The 26,310-nt window shown below is 40.4% G+C and overlaps 2 protein-coding genes across 2 annotated transcripts; one reads left to right on the top strand and one right to left on the bottom strand.

The window, feature by feature from the left end:
* Positions 1-235: 235 nt before the first annotated feature.
* On the bottom strand, positions 236-11,332 carry nfkbie (nuclear factor of kappa light polypeptide gene enhancer in B-cells inhibitor, epsilon). The gene is made up of 6 exons (XM_044022367.1): positions 10,519-11,332; positions 5,226-5,328; positions 3,734-3,944; positions 3,348-3,436; positions 1,765-2,013; positions 236-949 (listed from the first exon to the last, which is right to left on the bottom strand). Exons 1-6 carry the CDS (start codon positions 10,845-10,847, stop codon positions 881-883), a joined length of 1,050 nt encoding a protein of 349 aa, XP_043878302.1. The 5' UTR covers positions 10,848-11,332; the 3' UTR covers positions 236-880.
* A 2,813-nt stretch (positions 11,333-14,145) lies between these two features.
* Positions 14,146-26,106, top strand: tmem151ba (transmembrane protein 151Ba). Its single transcript, XM_044022359.1, has 2 exons — positions 14,146-14,645; positions 19,534-26,106. Exons 1-2 carry the CDS (start codon positions 14,520-14,522, stop codon positions 20,965-20,967), a joined length of 1,560 nt encoding a protein of 519 aa, XP_043878294.1. The 5' UTR covers positions 14,146-14,519; the 3' UTR covers positions 20,968-26,106.
* The last annotated feature ends 204 nt before the right edge of the window (positions 26,107-26,310 follow it).

The raw sequence follows: 26,310 nt of genomic DNA, 5'->3' as shown, positions 1-26,310 counted from the left end.
ATGGCACAATAAAGGTCATTATCAATTTACCAAGAAAAACACACAATATGCAGTTGAGGTTTTTTTTTCCATTTTATTAAAAAATAAAGGAACTGCTTATGTTAACTAGACAGGCCAATGTAATTACTGTATACACCAAGGAACAGATTTTTGCAGGTAAAGGCTACAGTGAGATAAATAGATAAAACCTGTTTCAAAACAAGCAGCAGCAAACCTAAAAAAAAAAAAAATTATCAAAATAATCCAAAAAAGATGAAGCTGCATTTTGTGTATTATATTACATTTCTATATAGGTTATCAGTTTCCTATCAAAAAGCAGGGTTGTTATTGGTTAAGTCTTCTTTGGATTACAGGCCTCGACTGCATGAAAGAACGCATTTTATTTATTTTTTTAAAACTTAAAAACAGGAAAAACACACTTCCGCTGAAATACAAAGGAAGTTATATAGCAGAGATTAAGTTTTAGAAACTTTAAAACAAAGTGATTTGCATGTTCCTTTTCTAGCAATTAAGCTAGATTCATATGACGAAGAGGTAGAATTTTTTTGTTTTATTGATGCTGAACGATAGAAAGTTTGGCACTCAGTCAGGTGAGGAGAACAACCCCACTCCCACAGAGGCGAGCAAAAAAAAAGCAAAACAATCGAGCCAGTGACTGATTTAAAAATCAGTGATCAATTAAGCAGAATCACACTTTGCCAGAGGGATTTGGAGATTTAAATGATGTGCGAATTTGTCTACACAATAGATAAATAAGGATCAAATCAGAGGGTACTAAGAATAGAGCCACTATTTAATAACGACCTCAGCGAGAAAAAAAAAAAAAAATCAATTCCAGCCACAGTAAAGCTCTAGATCATTTTAAAGATTGTTGTTCAGCTCAGAACTTCACACCAACCACTGACCTCCCAGAGATCTGGATGTCATCGAAAGGAAACAGAGCCAGAATCTGAAAGACAAAGACACAAAAGGCATCCCTTTTTAAAAATAAATCAATTAATTAATTAATTAATAAAAAAAAATGAACTACAAATACATGTCTCTATGTGTCCCTGTGATGGACTGGCGACCTGTTCAGGGTGTGACCCTGCCTTTTAAAATGTCATCTGGGATTGGCACCAGCGACCCTCATGTGGAGGATAAAGCAGTAGAAGATGAATGAATGTGTGTGTGAATTAAATGCAGTGTCAGACTGTTGAGTCATAGGAAATCACAATAGATTAATGGCAAAACTGTTTGAGGTTTACATGCACAGTTTTATCGAGCTAAGGTCGTAGTCCGACTAAGACAGGCAATCAGACCACTTGCAGAGTCCCAGTAGGAGAAAATCAGTTTATTGGCAGTGTATGTCTGACTTTGCCTCCGTAGGTGGCGCAGTATCTCTCTATAAGCGAGTGTGTATTGAATCAGTTTCCTGTTGACCTTTACGTCACAGAAACTGGTGCCGCAGTTTATACGTCGTCTCTTTCTACTTCTGGGTCCGGGGAGGAAACTTTGGTGCAGAATGCCAAATCTGACTCCAGTCTGAGTAAGCATATACAGTACATGCAGGAGTAATCGGACTATGAATCACATTATCCAGTATGTTAGTCCGACTAAGACTGGCTGGATTATGTGTCCGATTACTCCTGCATGTACTGTATATGATTATTATGACTAAACTCTTTGACTAAACAAGCGTGTAAACACACTGATCATAAAAAACAAACAAACTGTGTTTAAGAAGTAATACTGAGTATCTAACCAACAGAAATGATAACTTACGTCATCATTGCCGTCAGCTAGATCCAGTGCCGTCTCGTCCTCCATGTTTCGCAGCATCGTGTCGGCACCGGCCTGGCAGAGGAGGTTAGCGATGGCGGCGTCCTGTCTTCCCACTGCCAGATGCAGGGGCGTGCAGCCGTTGAACATGGCGGCGTCCACGTTGGCCCCCCTGCTGAGCAGCAGCTTCACCGACGCAATGTCGTGCAGCTCGACGGCGAGGTGGAGAGCCGTTTTCCCGCTGGTTCCCTCCTGCGAGTGAGGCAAGAAGACAGTGTCAAGTAAAGGTTTGATTTGGTGTAAAAAAATGTCTATTCAATGTGTTGAAGTCACAAATTCAACACACTGAACTCAAATGTTATTCAAACTGAATTCTAATGAAAGCTGAATATAATATAAGTAGGTCATTTTATTATGTATACGTTTTCTTCTTGCAACAAAGCATATTCAGGAATCTTGGACTGGACGAATGTAACAAACCACTTAAGTTGCATTATTATGATGAATAATAATTGTCCGGGACGGATGTGAGGCAGAGTGGTAAAGTGAGGCTGGTGAGGTAAAGTGACAGGAATGTCTGGGGCAGTTTTGGAGCCGACTGACATGTTCCCCCTCCTTCAATAGAAAGTCAAGAGCTCAGCCTAATCATATCTCAAATCTAATTATGTCACCATGAATCCTGCAAAAAGCCCTGAGCTCAGCTTCTATCACCATCAGCACTGCACAGGTGCAGCAGATTTATGGACATGTACACAGCGCACGGCCAGGAGCAATAAACAGAGTTTGAAAGGGATGTGATTATAAATACAGACACTGGATTCCTGGAGGTAATGCAGTATGCTGCATTTACACTCACCAAACACTTGGGCAATTGGGGCCATTTTGAATGAAATGCAGGTTTAATCATTTAAAAACATGCAGTGCGCCGTCTTACGGCCTTGTTGGAAAGTTGCTTGTGCTTTTAATTTTGTGTTAACGATGAAAAAGTTGACAAAAACCCACGTGGATGTTTAAAAAAACACTTGCTTAAAATCTTATAACTGAAGACTGTGCACATCCACTACCTGTCCAAGGTATGTAGATATGATCAAGACGACCTACTGGAAGGTCAAACCAAGCATCAGAATGAAGAAGAAAGGGCATTTAAGGGACTTAAATTGGCTTGGTATGTTGGTGACAGATGAGCTGATACCAAAAACTGCTGATCTACTAGAATTTTCACACACAACACTCTCTATGTCTTAAACAGAATGGTGCGTAAAAGAGAAAATATCCAGTGAGCAGCAGTTCTCTGGGAGGAAAAAATGCCTTCTTAGTGCTAGAAGACCCGCCCTTAAAGCAGATTATAAAGCACTTTATAAAGTGGTGGGTGAGTGTAAACACAGCAGCATAAAGAGAAGAGGTTCACTGCTTGAAATCAAGGATAATTTCAAACCTACACATGCAGTCTTTATTTTAAATGATATTACAAAGGCCAGGAAACTTCCACTCCGTCATCTGTGAGTTGTACGTTTCAGTTTTTATTCCCCCACTGATGCAGAGCCAAGTCATTAAAAAAATAATGAGGAGTCATTTGACACACTAACCTGGATATTCAGGTCAGCTCCCTTTTTCATCAGGAGCGTCATAATCAGATGTTGCCTGTTCAGAGCAGCCAAGTGAAGACAGGCAAGACCTGCAAGTACACATTCAATTTGACACGTGAAACGTGGGACTAATCGTAGGTCTGACACAGATAAACATACTGTATTTTTGCGTCAAGCTATATTTTTCTTCTTTTCAAAAGTAGTAGAAAAAGGGAACACCCTTCAGATGTTGTTCCCTTTAATAGTTTGAGCAATAGCAACCTGGTTAATTATTCACCTTAAAGGGTTACATTTGGACAAGTTCTCCCGAATCTACTGACAAAAACTGAGAAAAATAACAATAATATATGAATGGTTGGTGTGAGATGTTAAGTCATAGTGGTCACCTCTCCAGTTCTGGATTTCCAGGACTGGTGCCAGCTTGCTGGGAGAAACATTCCAGGTCATCTCGTTGGCACACTCGTTTTGTCCATGCTGACAGGCAACATGGAGCGCCGTGTTCCCATCCCGGTCCTGCAGCTCCAGACTGGCTCCCTTCCAGACCAGACTCTTCACCACATCTATCAGGTTCAGGTAGGTGGCCAGGTGCAAGGGACTCTGATGATTCAGGGGAAAAAAAACAAGAAAATATAAATGTGTTTGTCAATGCAGAGCTGCTACTTTTGGCTTCTAAAAACTGAGAATTTCTTAGATTTGTTGCAACACTTCCCACTTTCCTTCATTATAAACTTTCATACAACCTCCACACATACAGTAGCTCCTCTATTGTTTCTATATTTCCCAATCCCAGTTTAGCATACGCTACCGTGGATGTACCATAAAAAAAGTCCAAAAAATGAAGCCTTGTATCCAAGCACTTGAGCTATTTGTCATTTAAATTTAAAACCTATGATGACATTGTTTCTTTTTCTTTGTTGTTCTTAAAATGCCAAAAATTGCCACTGCATAGTTGTATAAAATTTTCAAGGCTGTTCCTCACATTCACCCTTTTTATAGTTTGTACTGTATGTGTTAATAAAGACATGACTAAAATAAAACACACCAGTTAAATTAGGCAACAATAAAAATCAGTTATCAGTCGAAGCTCTGCTTACAAAAAAAATGACTCTAGTGGTTGAATCTATTTCCTTAATTTTTCCACACAATTAATTAAAAAATAATGTTCTTATAACAAAACAACAATAGAAATAATGATGGGAAAATGTCTTTACTTGGCCACAATTCACAGAGCTGACCTGGTGCAAGTCTGTTCAGTTGTTTTATCAAAATTCCAAACAAATCCAAAACGGAGGAGAACACTAAGATCACTAAACAGTGATCTTTGCACTGGCTGGTAAACTGTGTATGCATCGTGCACTGGTGCGAGACAACAAAACTATGAGAAGCATCATCGGTGGTCTGAGGGCACTTCTTCTAAAAGCCTAAAAAGGAACAACGAGATTTTTTCTCGTCTGCAAGTGTGACGTCTGATACCGTTCACTGCCGAGATGCTGAGTAATCGCACGTCTCTTTATGATAAGTTCTGTCACTTTGGTTTCTACATGAGCGGCATTCTAGCTCTGACATGTCAAATAAGTCTTCCACCCACATCCACACAGGGCCGCACTGCACAGCTCCCTGTGGTGCTGTGTGTACAGGAGGTAGAGGAGGGGAGTTTCCATTCTGTGTCCCGCATGAGCTTAACACTGGAACCACCGATAGTGACGGGCTGCAAGAAAAGAGGAACAACACTTCTCTAGAAGACCAGGAGATATAAATAAAAACCCAGTTTCCACGATCAAGGTGCCGATAATGAGGAAGTCACTCTGGACGCCAAAAATTCCAACAGATGCAGGAGCATGTCTGTGTCGCAAGAAACGTTTTGTGCGGTGCGTTTACCTGGTATAAGTTGTTCTGGATGTCCAAGACTTCTTTTGGGAAAAGGTCTATCAAGTGCTGAGTGATGAGATCGTCTTCATGGATGATTGCTAAGTGCAGGAATCTGCAGGAGTGGCAAATAAATAAGTCAGTTAAATAAAATCCTCAATATGCTTGTGAAAACAGAAAGCAGATTCAATTTAAACGTTAAAGCAGTAAAACATATATGCAAACTGAATATCTGGTGATTTATCACTGTGTGTTTGTCCGTTACAGTCTTGTACTTTCTTGAATATTTAAGTGTTTTAGATCTTAGCCCTCCTTTTTTTCTTCTTCCATTTATCACATCGTGTATTTTGCACTGTCAGAAGCGGGTGAGGCACAACGTGTGTATTTTTATATATAATACCATGTGAAATGACAATTAAGAATCTTGAATCTATGTGGTCATGCATTGTACTGAGGGTTAACGTCGTCAAACCTGCAACCGCAGCAAACTCAAACAACAGCGGGGGAGAGGGTCGTCATCTAAAGCTACATCTCTCACACCAATTTACTGCAAACGCTCATGTTTCTGATCTTACTTTATCTTTCACTTACAGTAAATACCAAGTAGTCAAATATGACAGTTTCTGTTGTTGTTGATGATGGATACCCCACCCAGGCCCATTATCAAGATGTAACGACAATTTTCGTCGTTTGCCTTGACCATAAATAAAGGCTACAACAAACCACCGGCGTGACAGTCTGATTTCAGGACAGGCTTGGACGTGTGTTCAAGGCTTGGGTTGGGTTAGGACAGAAACATTTGAGCCGAGTCACACTCTATAGAGCATGACTGCCGTTTGAAAGGGCAGCGACATTCGGATGCAAGACACGTATGACGCTTTTCCACCATATAGTTCTAGCATGACTCTGCTCGGCTCTACTATTTTCTTTTGGGATATTAGCTGGTAGCTGGTGAGGTTCTAAGCGAGCTGAGCCAATACTACAATGTGACACTGGAAGTCATGAGCGCGACGTCCAACACAAGAATCAAACCGAACAATGACGAACTGTAGATCAGTTAAAAAGACTTCATGAGAACATGTGTTAATCTCTAGGAAGTACTGAACTAATCTTATTTATTAACTGATTCTAAAGATTCAGTGCACCGAAAACAAGTGCTTAGCTCGTCACTAGCTTGAGTGTCTGTGTCACGTATGAATTGTTGTCACGGTGGGTTTGTGCAGCTGTGCAATGACGACCCCACCTACATTGAAGAGGTACTATAGTAAAGGAAAACTATGTGACTGATACCAAAGCAAGTAGAGTCGCGTATAGCTGAGTGGTGCTATAACTGTATAATGGAAAAGTGCAATTAGTTATTAGAAAGTCTGATAAATCAGATTTAAACTGGATTTGAACAACGTGGCTGATAATCTTAATGTAGTCATAATGTCGCTTCAACTTAAAACAAGTGGAACCGAATAGAGGAGACAAAAAAACAAAAAAACAGCCTACGTGTCAACAAGAGAGAAAACATTGCATCACAATTTTCCTCAGTATTCATCTCAAGAGACTGAAACATGACGTATCAATCAGTGGGCTGGAACGGCAAGATTCAACGGTCGGGATATTGATCAGGGCAAACGCACGATAGAAAGGGTAGGAGAGTAAGAGGTTAAACTAGGTGAGTGTTTCAACACACATCAGTGGGCACCACTTTGTAAACACTTGCAGCAAGTGACAAAATAAAACAACACACGCATCTCAAAACCTGAGTGGGAAGTTGAAGTTGTGCCCAAAAGTAGGAAATGGAATGGTGGTTTGTATAGATTAACCATACAATCAAAGTGTAGTTTATACGTTTAAAACAAAAATAAAGATATCTTCCTTCAGAATAAATGTCATTTGAATACATTTGTTACAGGAAAACTCCCAGCTTTAAAACAAGACACAAATGTCTGATTTCCTGTTCAGTGTCTCACACACACACAAATATCATTTATGCAAGGAAACCTCTTCTGTCTCCTTCGGCCAAACATAGCCTCGCAAAAATGAGATTTGATTGAATTATCTCAGTGGTTATGTATTCAATATGATTATCTTATTGAGGAGGAAATCCTATTCTACAAAGCACTTAATCATTGCCAAAAAATGTCTGACTGATTAAATGTCAGCATGCAATCATTTTCCAAGTGTGGATATAACACAGAAGTGATTTTTGTAGTGAGAAGAAAAGGGGTTAAAATGAATGATTAGAAAACTGTAATCTAAACTAGATCCTTGTTTGACCTGTGATGGAAACTGTACGACAAAGTATGTTCTAAAAAGGAGGAACTGTTCATATAATGCCTGTGTTTTGTGTGCTACTAAATACAACTGGATTTTAAACCAGTGATTAATCGTATAATTTGCTTAATCCATTAACTTATAAAAGAATACAATTGGACAAGCAGATGAATCGAGGACACGCATAATGAAGGAGGCAGCCCTTAACTGAACGTGGGAGTCGAGACAAAAACATGCAGGTTCCTTCATTCAAATAAAAAACGCCCATGAAAGTGGAAAAATGTGTCTCTAATGGAAACACAATCGGTCTTTAACACATTTACATATCTCTTTTGACATAAGTCCATCCAAGAATTATGTAAATATCAGGTATACATGTACGGAAAAAGCATCACATGACGCGCCGGTCACTGAGTATGGTGCCTAATGTCTGCTTTTCTGAGTTAAAAGCCTGCAGATGAGTGGACTATTGAGTAGTCAACGATGAGCAAACACCTCAGTGTAAAAGGGACTTCCTGGTTTCAGTAAGCCTTGAATGAATAAGGACTAAGTCAGAAAAAAAAAAAAAATCCCATAGGGGAAAAATAAATGTTTGCATGAATCTCTCAGTGTGGTGTGTGTTTCGGGCATCTATAGTTAGGGTGTGAGAATGAAACCGTGTGTCTCCAACAATCGGTGAGCAGGAAACGAAAAGAGGTCAGGCACAAAACATTCATGTCGGTGTGGCGGCTACATCAGCCGGCGGATTACACACAGGTGTCTGCAGGAGTCGTGAACAAGCTCGCTTTCGAAGTTAGAACAATGTGATGACACGGCAATGCTGCAGATGAGTGTGTCACACAAGAAATTCTACTGAAAGCTGTATTTGTGTGTGTGGAGGTTGACATGTGTGAACTGTGTGCAGAAAGCTGCAGTTTCCTTGACTCAAAGTGAGAACTTAAAAGAAGCAAAAAAAAAGAAAAGAAAAAGCCACTGGCTCATAACCGAGTAAGATCATTTGAATGTCTGGTTTAGTAAAAACAAAACAAAAAAATGAAAGAAAAAACAGCAGCTAATGAATTGTGGGATCCAACAACACAAGAAGAGCCAGGCCATGCGATCCTGATCAACAAGTTTCTTGGATCAAAAGCACGCCACACTGCTGTCTCACAGCATGTGCTTTGTCTGTGCTGCATGGGGAAGTCCAGGCCTCTCTGTTTCACTTCTGTTTTCTGGCTGAGAGACGCCTCACAGGATTTAATCCACATTCATGACAAGGACAAAGTTCATTACCAAAAAGAAAAGTGTGCAGTATCATTCACTTATAAAATCCCCTTCAAAACCAGAATCATGGGAAAATACTGTGGCCCCAATTAAGTGGTGTTGACTGACTCTATTACAGTAGTAATAATGGGTGGTTTTATGTTCACATAGACTGCTTGAAATGGCAGTAGTGCAAAATACAGAAAACTAATCAACAACTAATTTGACAAGCAACTCATCATGGGAACATTTTTCTAAATTGAAATGTCAAATATCATCGGGTTCCAGTTTCTGAAATAAAGAAATAGAATGAAACTTGGACTTAAGGAACTTAATTAGAAGGAAGGGTGTAGAGATTTTGAATATCTATTAGCTCCTGAATCAGTTGGAGCCATTTTAAAAAAAAAAAATTGAAAAGAACAAAACTTAAAGAGATATGCTTTCATTAGGGAGCAATATTATAATATCAAACTTGATAATAATCCAAATAAGACACTGCCATGTAAACTGCATTTAACCTAAATAAATGCCTACTCAATTATCAGATTAAGATGTGGAGTATTCTGATTTCAGCGACACTTATGCCTGCATATACATCTTAATCAGACTACAATGTTCTGGTAGGAGGAGTCTCTACAGCAGTGGACATGCAGTCATGATTCATAATCAGACTATGCTCTGCAACATGTAAATAGGACTATGGACGGGGTCTGCAACATGTAAATAGGACTATGGATGGAATAGTTCACTAGCAACTCATCATAATCTTAATGTCTTTTTTAGATTAGGTGGATTATTGGTGTCCATAGTCACTATTGAAATGCAAGGCACCACATTTGAGCTTCACCCACCGTTGTGCTTTTCAGCTCTAAGACCCTGCAAACTTGACGAACGTGTGCATGTTATTGTGCATCGCAATATAAAAGGTATTTTATAGCTTTTAGAGCTGTATTTCCATTATTGTGATAATTGTGTAAAGAGAATCTTGTAAAGTTCATGTGAGCAAATTGAGATTGCCATCATACAACACTTTGTAAAATGTTTTAGCCAGTGCCAGTAAAGTTTTTAGAGGTTTCGTGGCGCGCCCTGTACGAAGAAATGGCGTACGAATTCAGATTATACACACAAACAAATCTTCTTAAATGTTGTGGATACAAACCAAATGAAGGTAGACTACAGACAAATGACTCTAATTATGTTCGATAATCTAAAAATTATATATGTACTAAAGGTCCAGTGTTTAAGCAATAGTGACATCTAATGGTAAGACTGCAGATTGCAGCTAACAGAGGACTCCTACAGGGAATTATGGTGGCCTCCACTTCTCATTTGTGTAGCTAGCTTATACTTGTCCACTGAGGCTATAGTAAAAACCTCACGGCACAAGATGGCTGCCTCCGGAGAAGCAAGACCCTTGCCTTAAATATGACTTGTATTTAGTAAAGCAATTATACACTCATACTTATGAGTAGTATATTCACTTTCTGACATTTAGACCATCTTAAGGTTAAACTTTTAGCATGATGTTACAAATAAACGTTAAACCTTTTTATGGATTAGCATAAAAACATTCATTGACGTTTCAGTCCACTAGATGGTGCCAATTTCGTAAATAGGCATTAGATTTCGCAATACTGTGATAGCATCATGACTTAAATATCGAGATAATACCGTATCGTGGTGTCTCTGGCGATTAGCACCCCTACGATTATTGCAATAATATCGTGACAATTCAAAACTATTTTGGTCGTTTTTAACTTTCATCTCATGTCTATGCAGTAACCAAACATAAACGTACGTGTCCCCCTCCTCAGTGATAGTAGTGAGCAGGTTCTCCTCCTGCTCGGACAGTTCACAGCTCGGTGTCTCCTGCTCCTCCTGACCGCTGGAGATGGTGCAGCTGTCCACCAGCTCCGACAGACTCTCCCCGGTGATGGACGAGGAGCCATAGGCTGAGTCCAGCCGCTCCTCCACCGTGGAGAACTTCTCCCTGGGCCCGCTGATGTCGCCACTCTCCCGGGGCTCCTCCGACTTCAGAATGGAGCGGTACGAGTCAATGCCTGAGTCTGTGCGGTTCTCTACCGCATAGTCCTGTAAGTCATCTTTGCTACAGCCGTGGCCCGCCATGGTGGTATTGGTGGTGGTGGTGGTGGTGGCTTCGCTGGGTTTCCCCCTCCTTCACAGAGGACTTGGAACGGCTACAGGCGGTTATTGTCGCCGCTCGGTGCCCGGTGATGTGACCGGACTCCGGTGTTAGCCCGCTGACAGACACCCGAGGAAACCACCGCTCCTTTGTGAGACCAGAGCGAAGAGCCGCTGCGTTTCATTCCACTCACCGATAATACACTCAAAAACAGACCTCCATGTTTTCCCCTGTTTGAATTACACACTCTTTTTTTAAAAAAAAAAGTTGTACAACGGTCATCCCGGAGTTGTTTGAAAACAACAAAAACAAAAACAGGCGTAGAAGAAAGGAGAAACGGTAGATATCCGGTAACAGCGTGAGCTCCAGGCGGAGGAGAGCAGAGGAGCAGAGGAGTAGAAGAGCAATGAGCAATGAAAGGCGATAAGAAGGGGAAGAGCTGACATGTGAAAGGCGAAGCTGTTTTTGTCACGCGGGGGAATCCCCAGTGCGCGTGAACGAGCGCGCGCACGTACATATACTCACAGAACACATAAACACACACAACCGTTTGTACACCTATTCTTGTCAGGACTCTACGTTGACTTCCCTTCATTTGGACAGTTTGTTTATCCCTAACTAGTTCAAAACGCCCAGTGTGAAACATTTAGGACGGTTTATTGTCAGAAATTGAATAAAGTATGTTTGTAGAAGTGTAAACAAATGCTTTTCATGGCCTTAAAATAAGTATTTTAATACTTTAGGTAAGGGTCTTGCTTCACAGAGGCGGCCATCTTGTGCCACCCTGTTTCTACAGCACAAACTAGCCAGTGCACTTGTTTTTTAAGTGGAGGCTGGACCTTTAATACCTGACCCTAATTTAAACCTAACAGTTGATATATTTCTCCTCACCATAACCCCAGGTCATAGAAATTAGTTTAGTAGTGCCACAAGGTGGCATGGGTTACCAGACCCCCACAGCAATAACCTACAAAAACAGCTCACAAAATGAATTTTAATATATTAACTAGTTTTCGGACAAAAACGACCACCTTTTATTTGCAAAAACTAATCACTTGAGTGTAAGTTCTGTCAAGTGTTGTTATGTATCCTCAGTCTTGTATAAAGTACCTTAAAGTGATAATTGAGTAAAAGTGTAAGTATCTCACCAGAAAATGACTTTGGTAGGAGTTGAAGTCACTATTTATAATATTACTTAAGTAAAAGTCTTAAATTACCAACTCTTCTTCCTCTGATTGTATTTGGTAGTAACGAGTAACAAAGATAGTTAGAGGAAATATAGTGGCGTAAAAGTAAAAGTTGCTAGAAAACAAAGTAAAGTACAGATATATGAAGTTTGTACTTAAGTACAGTAACAAAGTAAATTACAACACTGTATCCTTGCACACTTTTGAGTAGTTATTAATGCAATCATGGTCCTTTTGTAGTGGGTATACAGTGTATACCTGCACCAGATTTGTCACTAGAAGCAACAACAAGCTGCAGACAAACAATGATTCATGTGGGGGGTGTTTTCTTGCCGTTTGTGTGAGAGAATCTGCAAAAACCCTAAACTTAACTCACACGTAATGTATCATGAAAAGCTTAATAAGTGACTCCTTATTATTATCATCATCAGTGCAGCTGTGTGTTTTATGTTCTCATATCATACTACAGGATTGCGTAAGACCACTATAAATAAACAACTCTAGTATCTAAGCATTGGAAGATTGAAACATTAACTTGGTTGATCCAGTCAGGACTTTAAATACATGCTCAAAAAAATAAAGTAAATCATGTTTGTGAGCAGGTTTAACATCAAAAAGGAGAAACGGGACAAAACCCAGCGATAACCTCTTGATTCTTTTTCTATTTTGGGAGATGCTTGTTGTGGTTTGGCCTTTAGGGGGCTCACTTACACTACAACTACTGCTCTGGGCTTTTAGAGATCCATCGTAAATACAGCCTGTAAAACAATAGTGACTGTCAGAGAGAGAAAGCTTTACTGCTGCCAAGAGCTGCCATCTGTTTTCATGTCATCTACTGTTATGTTTGCTTGTGCCAGCGGTCCAGTCCAATGTCCGGACTGTGGGTTTGTGTGTGTGCTGACAGTGTACAATGCATTGTTCCTTTGTAAACAGTGATGTGTGCAAAGAAAGGAATGAAAAGAATGCCAAATTATACATTATATATTACTCAATCTTGTTATTTCTTGCATTTCATATTAAAAGAAAAATGAAAAAGAAATGTCATGTTGCTCCAACAATTTATCAAACTTGTTCCACTGGCAGTCAGTCTTCCAAATAAAATAAGAAATCAGCACCACATTTTGCAGCCTTCTGGATTGACTGATGCTTTAATAAATGTCTCACGTGTAACAGCAAAACTGAACGCAAAGAATAAAACACTTAATAAAGAGGTTCACTTCATAAAGCCTATGCCTACCAAGGTCTACATTACCTTAAAAATATGTTTTCTACTTTACATCACTATTAGGCAGCAATCTTTGGCTGGAAATATAAAATGTTTTCACTGCACCCAAAGTCCAAAAAGAAAATCGGTGTTTTTAGCTCCCATGAAAACAGGCACTGCTGGCCTTCTACTGTCATGATTGGTAAGTTTGATTCATTTATGTTCACATTCACACTACAAAGTCACAAGATAACACATTTGAACTTAATGATGGAGGCAACAAAAATTAAATCGCCAACATGCTGTGATGTGAAATTGCTGATTTACTCTATGGACTTTGGTGTAGACTAGTCAGACTAATAATGGATAATGCGATTCATAGTCCAATTATAACTCCTGCATGTAAATTCTTAGTCAGACTGGCGTCGAAGTTGGCATTCTGTGCAAGCACCAAAATCATTTGATCATGTGCAAATACTTAACAAAAAGGTATTTTTAATCTGGATTCATTTGTTTTCTGCTTGTGTAAATTTGTGACTGTTGAGTGTTTCGTACCTGCTGCTGCCTATCTTGGCCAGGACTCCCTTGAAAAAGAGGTTTGTAATCTCAAGGGGATTTTCCTGGTTAAATAAAGGTTAAATAAAACTAATAAAATACCAATTTCTGCCAGTACGCCTTACTCACTGTTACACACTGGCCCTTTAATGTTATTTTACGCAAACTGTGGTTTAGGAAACACCGTTTACCCCCGTTATTCCTACCATCACAACCCAATATATGGATATAATATTATTGATGTGCACAGAGACAAAGTCATGGGCAGTTAATGGGATGTATAGTGGGTGGATTCCTCTGTTCAGCACCGCCTCTGTGTATGTGTGTGATCTATACTGTAGTATTGGGGTGGCTGCTCACACGTGCCGCTTCCTGTCGTCTTTGTCCTTCTCCACAGCTCCACAGTCTTGTCTGCTCTTCCTCACCATCATCATCTCGCCGTTTCTGCTTTTCCTCGCGGGAGGAGTCTCGGTGTTTTCAGCGAGGAACAATGACGGGATTCCCGTCTTCCCACCTGGACGAGGATGTTGTTGCTGCGGCTGCTGCTGCCGATGATGATGGGATCATGGTGCATCTTTTCACCGTTTGCGTCCCTGAACTGGTTTCCTTTGGATGATGCGCAGAGGGGCTCTCGGTTATGTTGCAGCCTAATTTAGACAAACCCCATCCCAACAGGAGATCCATGCCCGGGTGTTTGTGTCTTCATCACCATGTCCCCAGCATCGGCTGCAGCGGACGGTGAAAGCACCACCGCCGCCGCTGCCGCTGCCGCCACCGAGACCACCACCACCACCACCACCGTGCCCGAAGAGGAGTCGGACAGTCCCCGTGACGAGGTGAGGAAACATTGTTTGCAGAATACAGGCCAGTTTTCTCACCTAATGTCGTGTAAATTAATCGTGTAATTATTGTGACACATTTCACTGGGATCACAACAATGATAATGAGATTATTAGGGGTTTAATTGAGGGTCACTGTAAAACGCACCAGTGGGGAATTACAACGTAATTGTATCAGTGGGCTAATAATATGCAGAACTAACACATGAACCTGAACCGTCCAAGCGCGCACCCGAGAGTGTGCGCATGCACGAATTTCCTCCTCCTGCATGCTTCACAGTCTTCCAACTCCACTCAGATATTCACATGTTTCCAAAATGGGATTAAGGGACGTTTGTGGAGTCTGGGAAAGGATTTAAGTAGGTCCTCAGGAAAAAAAATAAAACATTACCTGGAATTATGGAATTATATGGCAATAATCGCAATAATCATGAGCAAAATAACTGCAATTCACTATATAATTGGGATTACTGCACAAATATGCTTTAAAATGTTTTTTGTTTAGAGTCTTGAATATAAACATACATTTCCTCTAACAATTTTTGTTACTCGTTACTACCAAATAAAATCAGAAGAAGAGTTGGCAATATGGGGTTAAGTGTCTTGCTCAAGGACACATATAGACTAGCAGAGGCAGGAATTGAACCCACTACCTTCCAGTTGAAAGTCAACACACCCTACCACTGAGCTACCATGGCTCAATCCTAACTGAACTACTCCAACTCACTTTTTAAATACTTTTACTTCAAAAACTTAAGTATATTTCATATCATAAAATGACTTTTGATACTTAGGTTCGGTAAATATCATATAATTTAAGACTGAACTTAAGTAATATTATAAAAAAGTGACTTCAACCAAAGTAATTGGTCTCTGGTAAGATACTCACATATTCCTTTTAGGTTCTTTATACAAGACTGCATGATGCATGGAAACTCACCAGACTTGGTGTGCACATCAGGACGTGTGAAAATCACAATCTGACCGAGACTTAGGGCGATGCGGTGAATTTTGCAGGAATTATGGTGAACAAACACATTTTGAGTTACCACTAGCCACACAGCAGGGCTTCTTTTGTCCAGACAGACACCACCCTCAACTTTCTCTGATCGGTATGTGGGTTACCCCGGCAACCATGGTAGTGACCAAAAGTATGTCTGCGAGAAAATGTTTTAAAAAGTCACAAAATTATATATAAAAAATGTTATAGAAACAATTAACTTGCATTAGCAAAAACTGTAACTAAGGAAACACATTTTTTAGTAAACATGTCAAAGTGAAAGATGCAGGCTCCCCCTTGTGGCACTGAAAACAAATAAATCACTAGGACTGTACGTTGTATTTCATGCCACTCACATGATATATTAATATTAATGACTTTCCCCATTTACGACTATCTCGATAATGGAAATGCACCCCAATCAACTTACTGCGAGTGCTTTTTATTGCCGTAATGTCGTATATTGCTCTGTCCTAAGACTGCCACCGAGACGGCGACAGAATAAAAGCTTTTTTATTTCCGTAGGAGAAAACTAAAATGAATGAGGGTTTGTTACAGAAAGAGCTTTTTACACTGAGTGAGAGCAGATAAGCAAAGTAAAATATAAAACTGGCCCATTTTCTGTTGCTTTTAAAGACAGACAAGGAAATACTGATTTCATTTATTACGTTGTTTTTTTTTCTGCCACTTTGTTTAGACTTCCTTTAAAACATACATGTCAGTTACATATCCATGCCACGAGGGAGTTTTTATATGCAACACAGACAGTCTTATAAAGTGAAGAGAAACTCAGGTAAAAGCACCACAGTGGTGCCGGGAATTGTGAATCTCATTGGTTCTCACAGATTCTTACTGGAGTGTTATATTTCATTTATTTTTCCCTGAAAGAACACCTTATACTTATTCCTAATGACAATTTCATGCTCAGGTGCCCATTTACTATGTGTGTTCTCTTAATTTTCTGTAAAAAATAAAAATTCTGCATGTTTTGAATACAAAAATACACTGTGTTCCAGTTTATGTTCAGATTTTAGATTGTCATTAAGATATTGATATTTTTATGCTATATTCCTGGCTTTCGCTCCCTCTCTCTCTGTGACCCCATGTGACGTATTAGGTGTAAAAAGAGGTCATTGTTCCTATTTATATGCAGCCAAGGTAGGGATATAGGGATATAGGTAGGGGTATGTTTATCAAATGTGTCAATGACACTGATTTCATGTGGTGAGTCTCCTTTGTGCTGTCCACAGCCCCAAGGAACAATTCTGTTCTGAATACAAGCAGTTCCTTTAATTGAAATGTCATATGTTTGCTCTCTTAATAGCCCACTTGGTGAGAATTAGTGACATCTAATGGAGAGACGGCAGATACCCATCATACTTATGGGTAATACATATATGGGCGCGTTTCCACTACATAGTCCTGCCTCGCGTCGGCATGGCACGGCTCGACTCTACAAGGTTTAGTTCCTTGTTCCATTACTTTACTACGTCCTCGTGGGCGGAGTCATCACTACACGGCTGCATGAAACTGCCAAACAAATGACTAGTGACTTAATCATTAGAATCAGTTAATTAAAAAGAGCACAGACTCCGTCTGACACGGTCACTGCACTAAAATACAGCAGATCGCAGACTTTCAGCAGTGCTGTTGCTAAATACACCAAATTTTAGACATTTCCATGCTATATGTTGGAGAGTAACCCATGTTTTCAGGATTTTTAAGTCTTTTTAACTACATTGTTCGCTATGATTCTTGTGTCGGATGTCACGCTCATGACTCTTCCTGTGGTGACGCTCTGACTAGTCAGTGGCTGATACACATAATATCGACTCAGCACGCTTGGAACCTCGCCAGAGCAGGTATTAAAAAAAAGTACCAGCTACCAGGTACTATCACTAATGGAAAAGCAAAAAAAAAACCAAAAATCTGCTGAGGCGAGTCGTGCCGTACTGTACCGGTATCATGTAGTGGAAAAGCAGCATATTACATTTCTGTCAACAAACCCTCCTCAGTGTTACTCACTGGAACTAACAATGTGTTCTGCTTCATGACTCGTCATCATAATTCCTGCCTTTTTAAACAGGCTGCTAAACACGTACAGTGCTCATGAATAAACGCTCTCGCCTGCAGGAGGGTTCATTTCAACTGGGAATTAAAGTGTTAATCCCTGCTGCTCTGTGGGGTGTAGCCTTAGGTTGGCAGGGGAGATGGGGACCATGTGACCAAGGTGGTGAAGATAATTATGGTGAAATAGCATCTATTATTTATGCTTGTCTGTCACTCTAAAAGCACAGAGCCGATGCTAAATTCAATCCATCGATGCACTGATGCTGGTTGTTGTGATTATTCATATGTCAGAAATTGACCTGTGTAATAGAAGGAAAAGATAATCTTTGTTGGTTGTTGTTTTTTCTTTAAATCGAATCATTGCTGCTACAGTACAACACTAAGTGTTTAAAGCCAATGCAGCGACAGACTCTGCTTTGGCAGACTCTGATGTCTGTGATGCAGAGGTTTGGAATGGATTTTGTTACAGTTCATCTTTCTCGGGGCATTTGAATTTCTGCCAGGTTTCGTGTTGCAGTTTTCCCAAAAGGTGTGACTCGCTCTTGATGTATGCACTGGGGCTTGCTGTGCCCCGAGGTGATTAAGATGGCACTGGCTTTATTTATGCTGCCAGAGTGATCCCACTGCTGTTTTCTAGCTGGCTTGACAGAATCTGTATGTATTCTTAGTTTTGCCGTTTCTTATGAGGTAAAAAATTAGGACCTTAGGACCTTTTTTTCTGGCATAAACACTGACCTCGTCATGGTCCTGGTCCTAATGAGCCAGAACCTCATTTCTGAGGAAATGGGAAATGGTTAAGATTTGAATTGTGGTTAGACGTAGGGCTGAACGATTCTATATAAATAAATAATTGCCATTATTTTGACTGAAATTGTGATCTCATGATATGGGAGGAAATGGTAATTTTTACCTAATCATTTTCATTGGAAAAACATTTAAAATGATTACAGTTAGTTAGACATTAACTGTTTATGGTTAAGATTAGGGCTTTAAACCTTTGTCAGTGCAGTGTCCAAAGAAGAAGAGCTGTTGCTGATCTCTTGTTCCTTTCCTGTTCTCAGATATCATATTTATATAAAGCCATGTGCCAAAGCCACTCACACATCCACACACCAGTGATACATAAGGTATACTTAATATTTTTTCCTGAATTTGCTTTTATAAGTGGGCGATTCTTTCAATTATTACAGGCCATGTCAGACCATGACATGAGCCGTCGGTTCACAGCTCATGCATAAACTATGTAAAAGCACTTACAACACAGGAAAATACCCTTAAATATTTTATATGTGGGAGCATTTTTTTTTTTACTGTTTCTGAGTTTATACAAAATTTCTATAGTCAACCGAAGGTTCACCAACTAAAATAACGATTATTACAGTAAAATTGTGTAATTTAATGGTTAGTATGTAACAATTAGAAGGGTTTATCCTTATAAATTGAATATACGAACCATAACTATGTTTGTTTTAGTGTATATTTGCATTCAAATATATATTGTTTGGTTTTAATAGCTCTAGAAAAAGCTCTGCCCTGTTTCTACAACAGCCTGAAAGGACAAACCAATCAGAGCATGTTTTAAAATGGAGGCTTACAGTGCAAACAAAGAACATTGACATCCTTTCTGGCATGCAAAGGCCACCATAGTTCTCTGATGCACTTTGGGAACATAACTAATTGATAGATGTCACTAACTCTTTCAATCCGACCCACTAGTTTCCTCAATGCTTTGATGTTACCATGTATTTGGTTATTATTTATTATTACAGTATTGTTTTTGTGACTTTCTGCTTATTTCTTCTGCTCACCTTGTAGCAGCGACCACAGAAACAGTCCCTGTCTAAGTCCTTGTGTCAGGAAAGCCACTGGAAATGCCTGGTTCTGTCCCTCCTGATGTACGGCTGCATCGGGGTGATGGCCTGGTGCCAGGTGACCAAAGTCACGCGCCTCTCTTTCGACAGCGCTTATAAGGGAAAGTCTATGATGTACCATGACAGTCCCTGCTCCAACGGCTACATCTACATCCCTCTGGCCTTCCTGGTCATGCTCTATGTGGTCCACCTGGTGGAGTGCTGGCACTGCTACACCAAGAACGTGCTGCAGTACAAGGTGGATGTGGAGACTGTGGTCGAGCGCGTCCAACGAATGCAGCAGGCCACGCCCTGCATCTGGTGGAAGGCCATCAGCTACCACTATGTCAGGAGAACACGGCAAGTGACACGATACCGTAACGGAGATGCCTACACCACCACGCAGGTGTACCACGAGCGAGTCAACACTCACGTGGCAGAGGCGGAGTTTGATTATGGGAACTGTGGGGTTAAGGACATCTCAAAGCAACTGCTGGGTCTGGAGAGCTTCCCGATCACCAGGCTGAGGTTCACAAAGTGCTTTAGCTTTGCCAGCGTTGAGTCAGAGAATACCTATTTGACCCAGCGGGCCAGATTCTTCACAGAGAATGAGGGTCTGGATGACTACATGGAGGCCCGTGAGGGCATGCATCTGAAGAATGTAGACTTTAAAGAGTATATGATTGCCTTTTCTGACCCCAATCAGCTTCCCTGGTACACATCGAACTCCACTTTTTGGGTGGCAGCTGCTTTCACCCTCTCTTGGCCTCTGCGGGTGCTGATGGAGTATCGTACCGCCTGTGTTCACTACCATGTAGAGAAGCTGTTTGGCTTTGACTTTGTGCCAGTAACACCATCTGAGGAGCGGCCGTATTGCCGTCACATCCCAAGAGTCAACACAATCGACAGCACAGAACTCGAGTGGCACATCCGCTCCAATCAGCAGCTGGTGCCCAGCTACTCAGAGGCAGTTCTCATGGACCTGGCTCAGCTCTCTGGGAGCTGCAACAGCTACTCCGTAGGTGGAGGCTACAGGCAGAACTGTGAACGCTGTCACCGTGCCATCAGCAGCTCCTCCATCTTCTCTCGCAGCGCCCTCAGTATCTGCAACACCACGAGCCCTCGCATCCCCTTCAGCGCCAGCCGCTTCTCACTGGGCCGCTTGTATGGCTCCAGGCGCAGCTTCCCGTGGAGGAGTAGCGGGAGTCTGAATGAACGGTCCTGCCCCACAGAGAGCACTCACTGTCTGTCAGATCAGCAGACCACTGAGGAGAACCCTCCAAATTATCAGGACGCTTCGTACTTTCCTGTGCTCATTGTGCATCGCAACGAAGGCTGCCTCAACCATGACCACCACTCCCTACACAGAAACGGCTCCTGTGTAGAGACTTCACTATGACCCATATCTGCCACACAGAGAAAGACCTCATTCAGACCTGGTATTAACATTTGTCCCGAGTCATCCGATCACTGAGTGCAGACTGTGCAGGTACAGGTCTAAATCTTCCCAATCCGTACTGAGTGTGTCCTCAGATTGGATCCCAGAAAACACAGTCGGAGGAGGTTTGAGGATGCATGTGTCCACTAGGAGCGGGGGATATGGGCTGCCTCCTCGCGTTTCTTCTGGCTTTCGTCGCAGGGTCCGGTGTAGGGTCATGTTTGAGGTGGGGAGAAAATTTGTTGTACTACGATGCTTAATAATTGTTGTTTTATTTATTACAAATCTTGCAAATTGCACGTTTGCCCCACGTCAGACTTTCTGAAGCCAAACCATTTCCACACAATTAAAGTGGAGCCTCGAAACAAGCTCCTCAACACCGCCTTCCACCACATTTGTTATCGTTCTACACATGAACAACCCGCACGCTCGGCTGCGAGTGCGTCGCATACGTAAATACGACTCAACACAAGGCATTTATCGCAATTATTTTTACCCCGATATATTGTGAACGATAACACACACATTCATTTTTTGTAAAGCTAAAACATACAACAGCAAAAGCTGAGCTTTTTTTTACTTTTCGCCAGATCTGATCATATGTGACCACAGGAGACACATCCAGGACGCATTTTAATGCCAGGTGTGAACAGTTCTACATAAGACTATTTGCGTGCAGTTGAACCACTGAGCAGTGATGTTAACAGGCTTGAACGGGGTCTAAGAAACCTGAGTTAAGATAATAAAGACTTCTGCTTCTACCTTCTACATCAAGTTGTCATCTACAAGCTATGAAAAACGGATTTGGTCAAGTTCCTGGATGGCCTTGATGAGACTGTTGTCCAAAAATAAAATGTGGCTTTAAAAAGACCACAATGCCAAAGTGTCACGACCTCGATCAACCTTACGGCGTCCATAACCAACGAGGACCAAGTCAAGTCACATCCTACTGTAAATGCCACATTTGTAGATCTTAGTCACAGACATTGTGCAAAGGACATGAGTAACAGTTTCTCGCATTTGGAGCCTAAAATAGATTTTGACTCAATTGGCAAGACATGACGGGGGATATGAAACTCAGTGAGCGAGAGATGAATTATTGATAAATGAATTGACACATAATGTGTGAATGGGGTGAAACACGAGGGGAAAACATATCACCTCGCTCAGTTTAATTAAAAAGCTGTTGTAGTTCTGCTAAAAAAAATCTCACAGCATTTATAAAATGAACTGAAATTGTGCCCAAGTATAAAATACAAACATCTGCAATTTCCTAATTCAACGTCAGCGCTCATGGAAACTCACTGGGGAGGAAAAAAGGGGTTAAAGTTTCCACAGTACAAAAATAAATGTCTGGTACAGATGCTGAAATATCCCGATAGCTCAAATCAGCTCGGTGGCAATGACATTATACTTCTCCGCTTGCTAAATATAGAAACACAGTCGATGAATAATTTAGCACAGGAAAAGCTAAAGGACACGACAACTCCAAACTGACACTGTTTGTCAATCACTTTATACTGTACATTTTGTAAAATGGCCAACTGTATCTTACCACATAATATTGACCCCTCCGTGTCACCTCAGCTATTTCTCACTCTCAAACGTCCATTTTAATTTCATATTTGGCAATATTTTTTATTCAGCCTACCTCTTTATTTAAGTGCCTAGCGAGCAACTGTTAACCGACAAGCATTTGCTACCATCACCTGGTAATTTCATCTCAACATTTGTCCCTTTAAAGAAGTGAGTCCTACATGAGAAGAATCATGTATCATATGGTCTACTTCTTGTTGTTAGATATAAAAGGTCAGACCGTCCCGTTTTGCAGATGAATTACTTCATAATGTAAAACAGGTTTTATACATGGAGCTCTGTGTTGCTGCTGCTGCTGCTGATGCATATCAGTGAGACAACCAGAGAGCTGGCCATCAAAGACGCTACAAATAGGCACAGAGGCCTGGATTCACTACTGATAGTGTCACATTTAATATGACAGGCTTACTTTAAAAAAAGAAAAAAAAGAAAAGAAAATTCAACTGAGTGCATACACTCAGTCCTGGTGAATTTAGTTTGAAACATTGGCTAAAAGCCCATCAGCTGCACATGACTCTCTTTGTGTTTCTCAGTATCGCAGTGTTAAGACTACGAGGAAGTGATTTGTCAAAACAGACGGCAGAGGCAACAGCAACATTGAGCAAGTAAAGTGCAACGGCTGAAAAAGTTGGACATATGACTGAAAACACTAATACAGTTCTAGCACTACTCGGATCTACTCGGATTGGTATCGGGCACGTCGTTTTCCATTACACCTCCTCAGCGTGGGCCTAGCAGTTGTTTTCGTTGTACTGAATCATTAGAATCAGTTAATTCAAAAGATAAATTCAGTACTTCCCACATGACCAGAGCACACAACATATGGCTGAGCAGGTTGTGATTCGGCTCACGATCGCCAGGCCTTCGGCAGTGCTGTCGCTAAAATACACTAGACTTGGTAGGAGTGCGTCCCATTTCCTGCGCCCAGATTTGAACCGCCACCTAATGGTAAAGATGGATACTACAGGACCCTGACGTGGGAGTATACCAGGGTCTGCGATTTGCGGAAGTATACCACGGGCTTTATGGAAAAGCCAAAAAAAAACCTGAGCCGTGCTAGAACTATATGATAGAAAAGCGCCATAAGAAAGAGGTGTTCAAAAAACCTGAAAAAAACCCTTGTCTTGCCCCTGTGCTGCCACTTTATACACACAAATTCTCCCTCAGTCAGGTCTTATAGTATCACTTGACAGAGGCTGTTCTGCAATAAATTACGCTGCAAACTCTAAGTAAGTGTCATTGAAACAATGACAAAAATAAAATAATAAATCTGACATGCTATGACTATGGAGAGAGGGTTAAACTCCAAAAAAAAAACAACAATTCAGTAAATTAAAATGCATTGGCTGAATCATCATCCTCTGTCACCAGGATCAATGAACAGTGAGGATGTGCACCACCAGCACTTCCTCACTTCCCGTTTCAACCTCTCCATGATACCAGGCTTGTACTGTACATTGTGGCCAAATAGCCATATTCATTACATTCCATGTGTGGTGTTAGGTTTCGGGGACTATCTCTATAGCAATACTACAGAATTCACTGGAAGCAGTCAAAAACAATGAGATGATTAAAAATAAATAAATAAATAAATAATTAAAAGGATTCTATAAAAACCTGCCATTTTCATTCAACCAGTGACAGTTTGGATTAAGCTGTTTGAACCTGTTTTCATCTATGCACGCTCCTACTGTACGACTCAGGATCATATTCAGGACAAGGACTCTGCTTGTAACAAATATCCCAAAACGTGGTCATATCGCTTTCATTTTCTCAGTTATGCTGACACTTCATTTTGCTTTTCAAAAGCTTTTAATAAAGTTCTCAATAACAGCAAACACAGGATGCGATAACTTAACTAATAATCATAAAGAAGATCTTGGATGTACTTATTATAGACACTGGTTTCATCAACTCTGTAAACACGATGTAAAATAATGTACAAACCCAGTTTTAGGGGCCTTTTTTTAATCATTTAATTATAGACTATTGCCATTTCTTATATTTTGTAAAAAAATTGGATTTTATTTATGGAAAATAAAGTTAGTCCATATGAGCACTTAAACCAATTGCATATTAGGTAAAGCAAATACAGATTTATGTATGAGTGAAATTCAGTAAAAAGCAAGTTAAAGGCATTTTAAAGTAGTCGGTTGAAGCAAATAAATGCATAAAGAGTAAACACGGCCAAAGTTGAACATACAACTTAAATCTTGTCTAACTCTTAAAAAGAAAACAAATTAAAACAATAATTTTTATTTTTACTATGAGGTGATAAACAGAAAACTAGTATGAAAATATGTATAATCACACAAACATGCTCTGGACAGAGAATCAAGTCGATCTTTTCCTGTAACACCGACATTATCACCATGAAGAAGAGCATGCAGACAACACATATGAGGAAAAATGATTTCTTTTTTACTGCAAGAGACGGAGACACATCACATTATTCTCATTCACAATTAGCCAACAAGCCTCTCTGATGGCTTCACTGTGATATTCATCAATATTAGAAATAAAATATGTTTACCGGTGCAATGTTTACGCAACGATACTGACAAAATATCATTTAAAAAAAATAAGAGAAAAAAAAGGTTATACATTTTCTCCATAGGTGACTGTTAGCGTCAAGACTTTTGTCAAGCCAAGCACTTAAACCCTTTATCATGTATCCCTTCACTCAACAACGCTGTAGGGCTTTGTCCTTTTATAATTAAATGTTGTTTTTTTTAAACACTGTCGGGCAGAAAGGCTCTGTACTGTAAATAAAATAATAGACAATGACTGTCGGTGTTCGATTTTAGACGAATGTGTCGCACACACTGAAGTCACAAAATGACAACGCAATCCCTTTTTTAAAAAGAAAATGCCACTGGCAGCACAGTGGCATTTATCCTTTCAATGCATTTTACATTTTTGTGACACACTTATTTAATAAATGAATGATTTGACTGATTTATAACGTGGTTGACACCCATATCCGCAGCTTCTTAAAGGAAGGTTGAATGATTGTAAACGGTAACAGACCCATAACTACTGATTTAAAAGACTATCAGTAATTTTAGTTTGATGCTTGTTGATCATGAAAAGCTTAGTCTCTTCTTATAACTTGTGATTTTTCCAGAATTAACTGGGGGGAAAAATGACATTAAGTTGTTACTCTATTAATAACCAGTAGAATACTGTAGGTAAAATAAAACAATGCAGGTCAATGTCTGTGAAGGTTCTCAGTCATCCTCAGTAGTTAGCCTGGACTGTTACTGGACGTGCTTAAAGACATTTCACCTCTAAACCAAGAGGCTTCTTCAGGTCTCCAGAACTGGAGTTACTGTAAGTCTTCACCTCAACTCAAGCAAGTCCAGTTACCTACAGCTAAATACTGGAAAAGCAAGTCTATATGTGTTCCAACACCACAATGTTGCCTTGATGTTACATATGGACTGAATACCAAATCTGTGTAAATGGAAACAAAACTCCTCAATAAACTCAAATGCTTACTAACATATGTCTCAGTGTGGAGTTTGTATGATCTCCCGTTTCCTCCGACATGACCAAAAACAAGCAGAAGTTAACTGGACACACTAATATGCCCGTAGATGTGAGTGTGCAAGTGAATGGTTGTCCGTCTCTATATGTTGGCCCTGCAATGCTCTGACGACCTGTCCAGGGCGTACGCCGCTTTTCACCCTATATCAGCTGGGATTG

Source organism: Solea senegalensis, linkage group LG3 (genome assembly GCF_019176455.1).
Source record: "Solea senegalensis isolate Sse05_10M linkage group LG3, IFAPA_SoseM_1, whole genome shotgun sequence".
In the NCBI taxonomy this organism is placed as follows: domain Eukaryota; kingdom Metazoa; phylum Chordata; class Actinopteri; order Pleuronectiformes; family Soleidae; genus Solea; species Solea senegalensis.
This window is presented reverse-complemented; position numbering and strand designations above follow the sequence as displayed.

Excerpts from the sequence above, each read along its gene's own strand:
- tmem151ba (XM_044022359.1), top strand. The coding sequence starts at position 14,520 with ATGTCCCCAGCATCGGCTGCAGCGGACGGTGAAAGCACCACCGCCGCC. Across the intron at positions 14,646-19,533 it reads CGGACAGTCCCCGTGACGAG|CAGCGACCACAGAAACAGTC; the intron begins GTGAGGAAACAT and ends CTCACCTTGTAG.
- nfkbie (XM_044022367.1), bottom strand. The coding sequence starts at position 10,847 with ATGGCGGGCCACGGCTGTAGCAAAGATGACTTACAGGACTATGCGGTA. Across the intron at positions 3,437-3,733 it reads GGAAATCCAGAACTGGAGAG|GTCTTGCCTGTCTTCACTTG; the intron begins GTGACCACTATG and ends GTGTACTTGCAG. Across the intron at positions 950-1,764 it reads TAGCTGACGGCAATGATGAC|ATTCTGGCTCTGTTTCCTTT; the intron begins GTAAGTTATCAT and ends TTTGTCTTTCAG.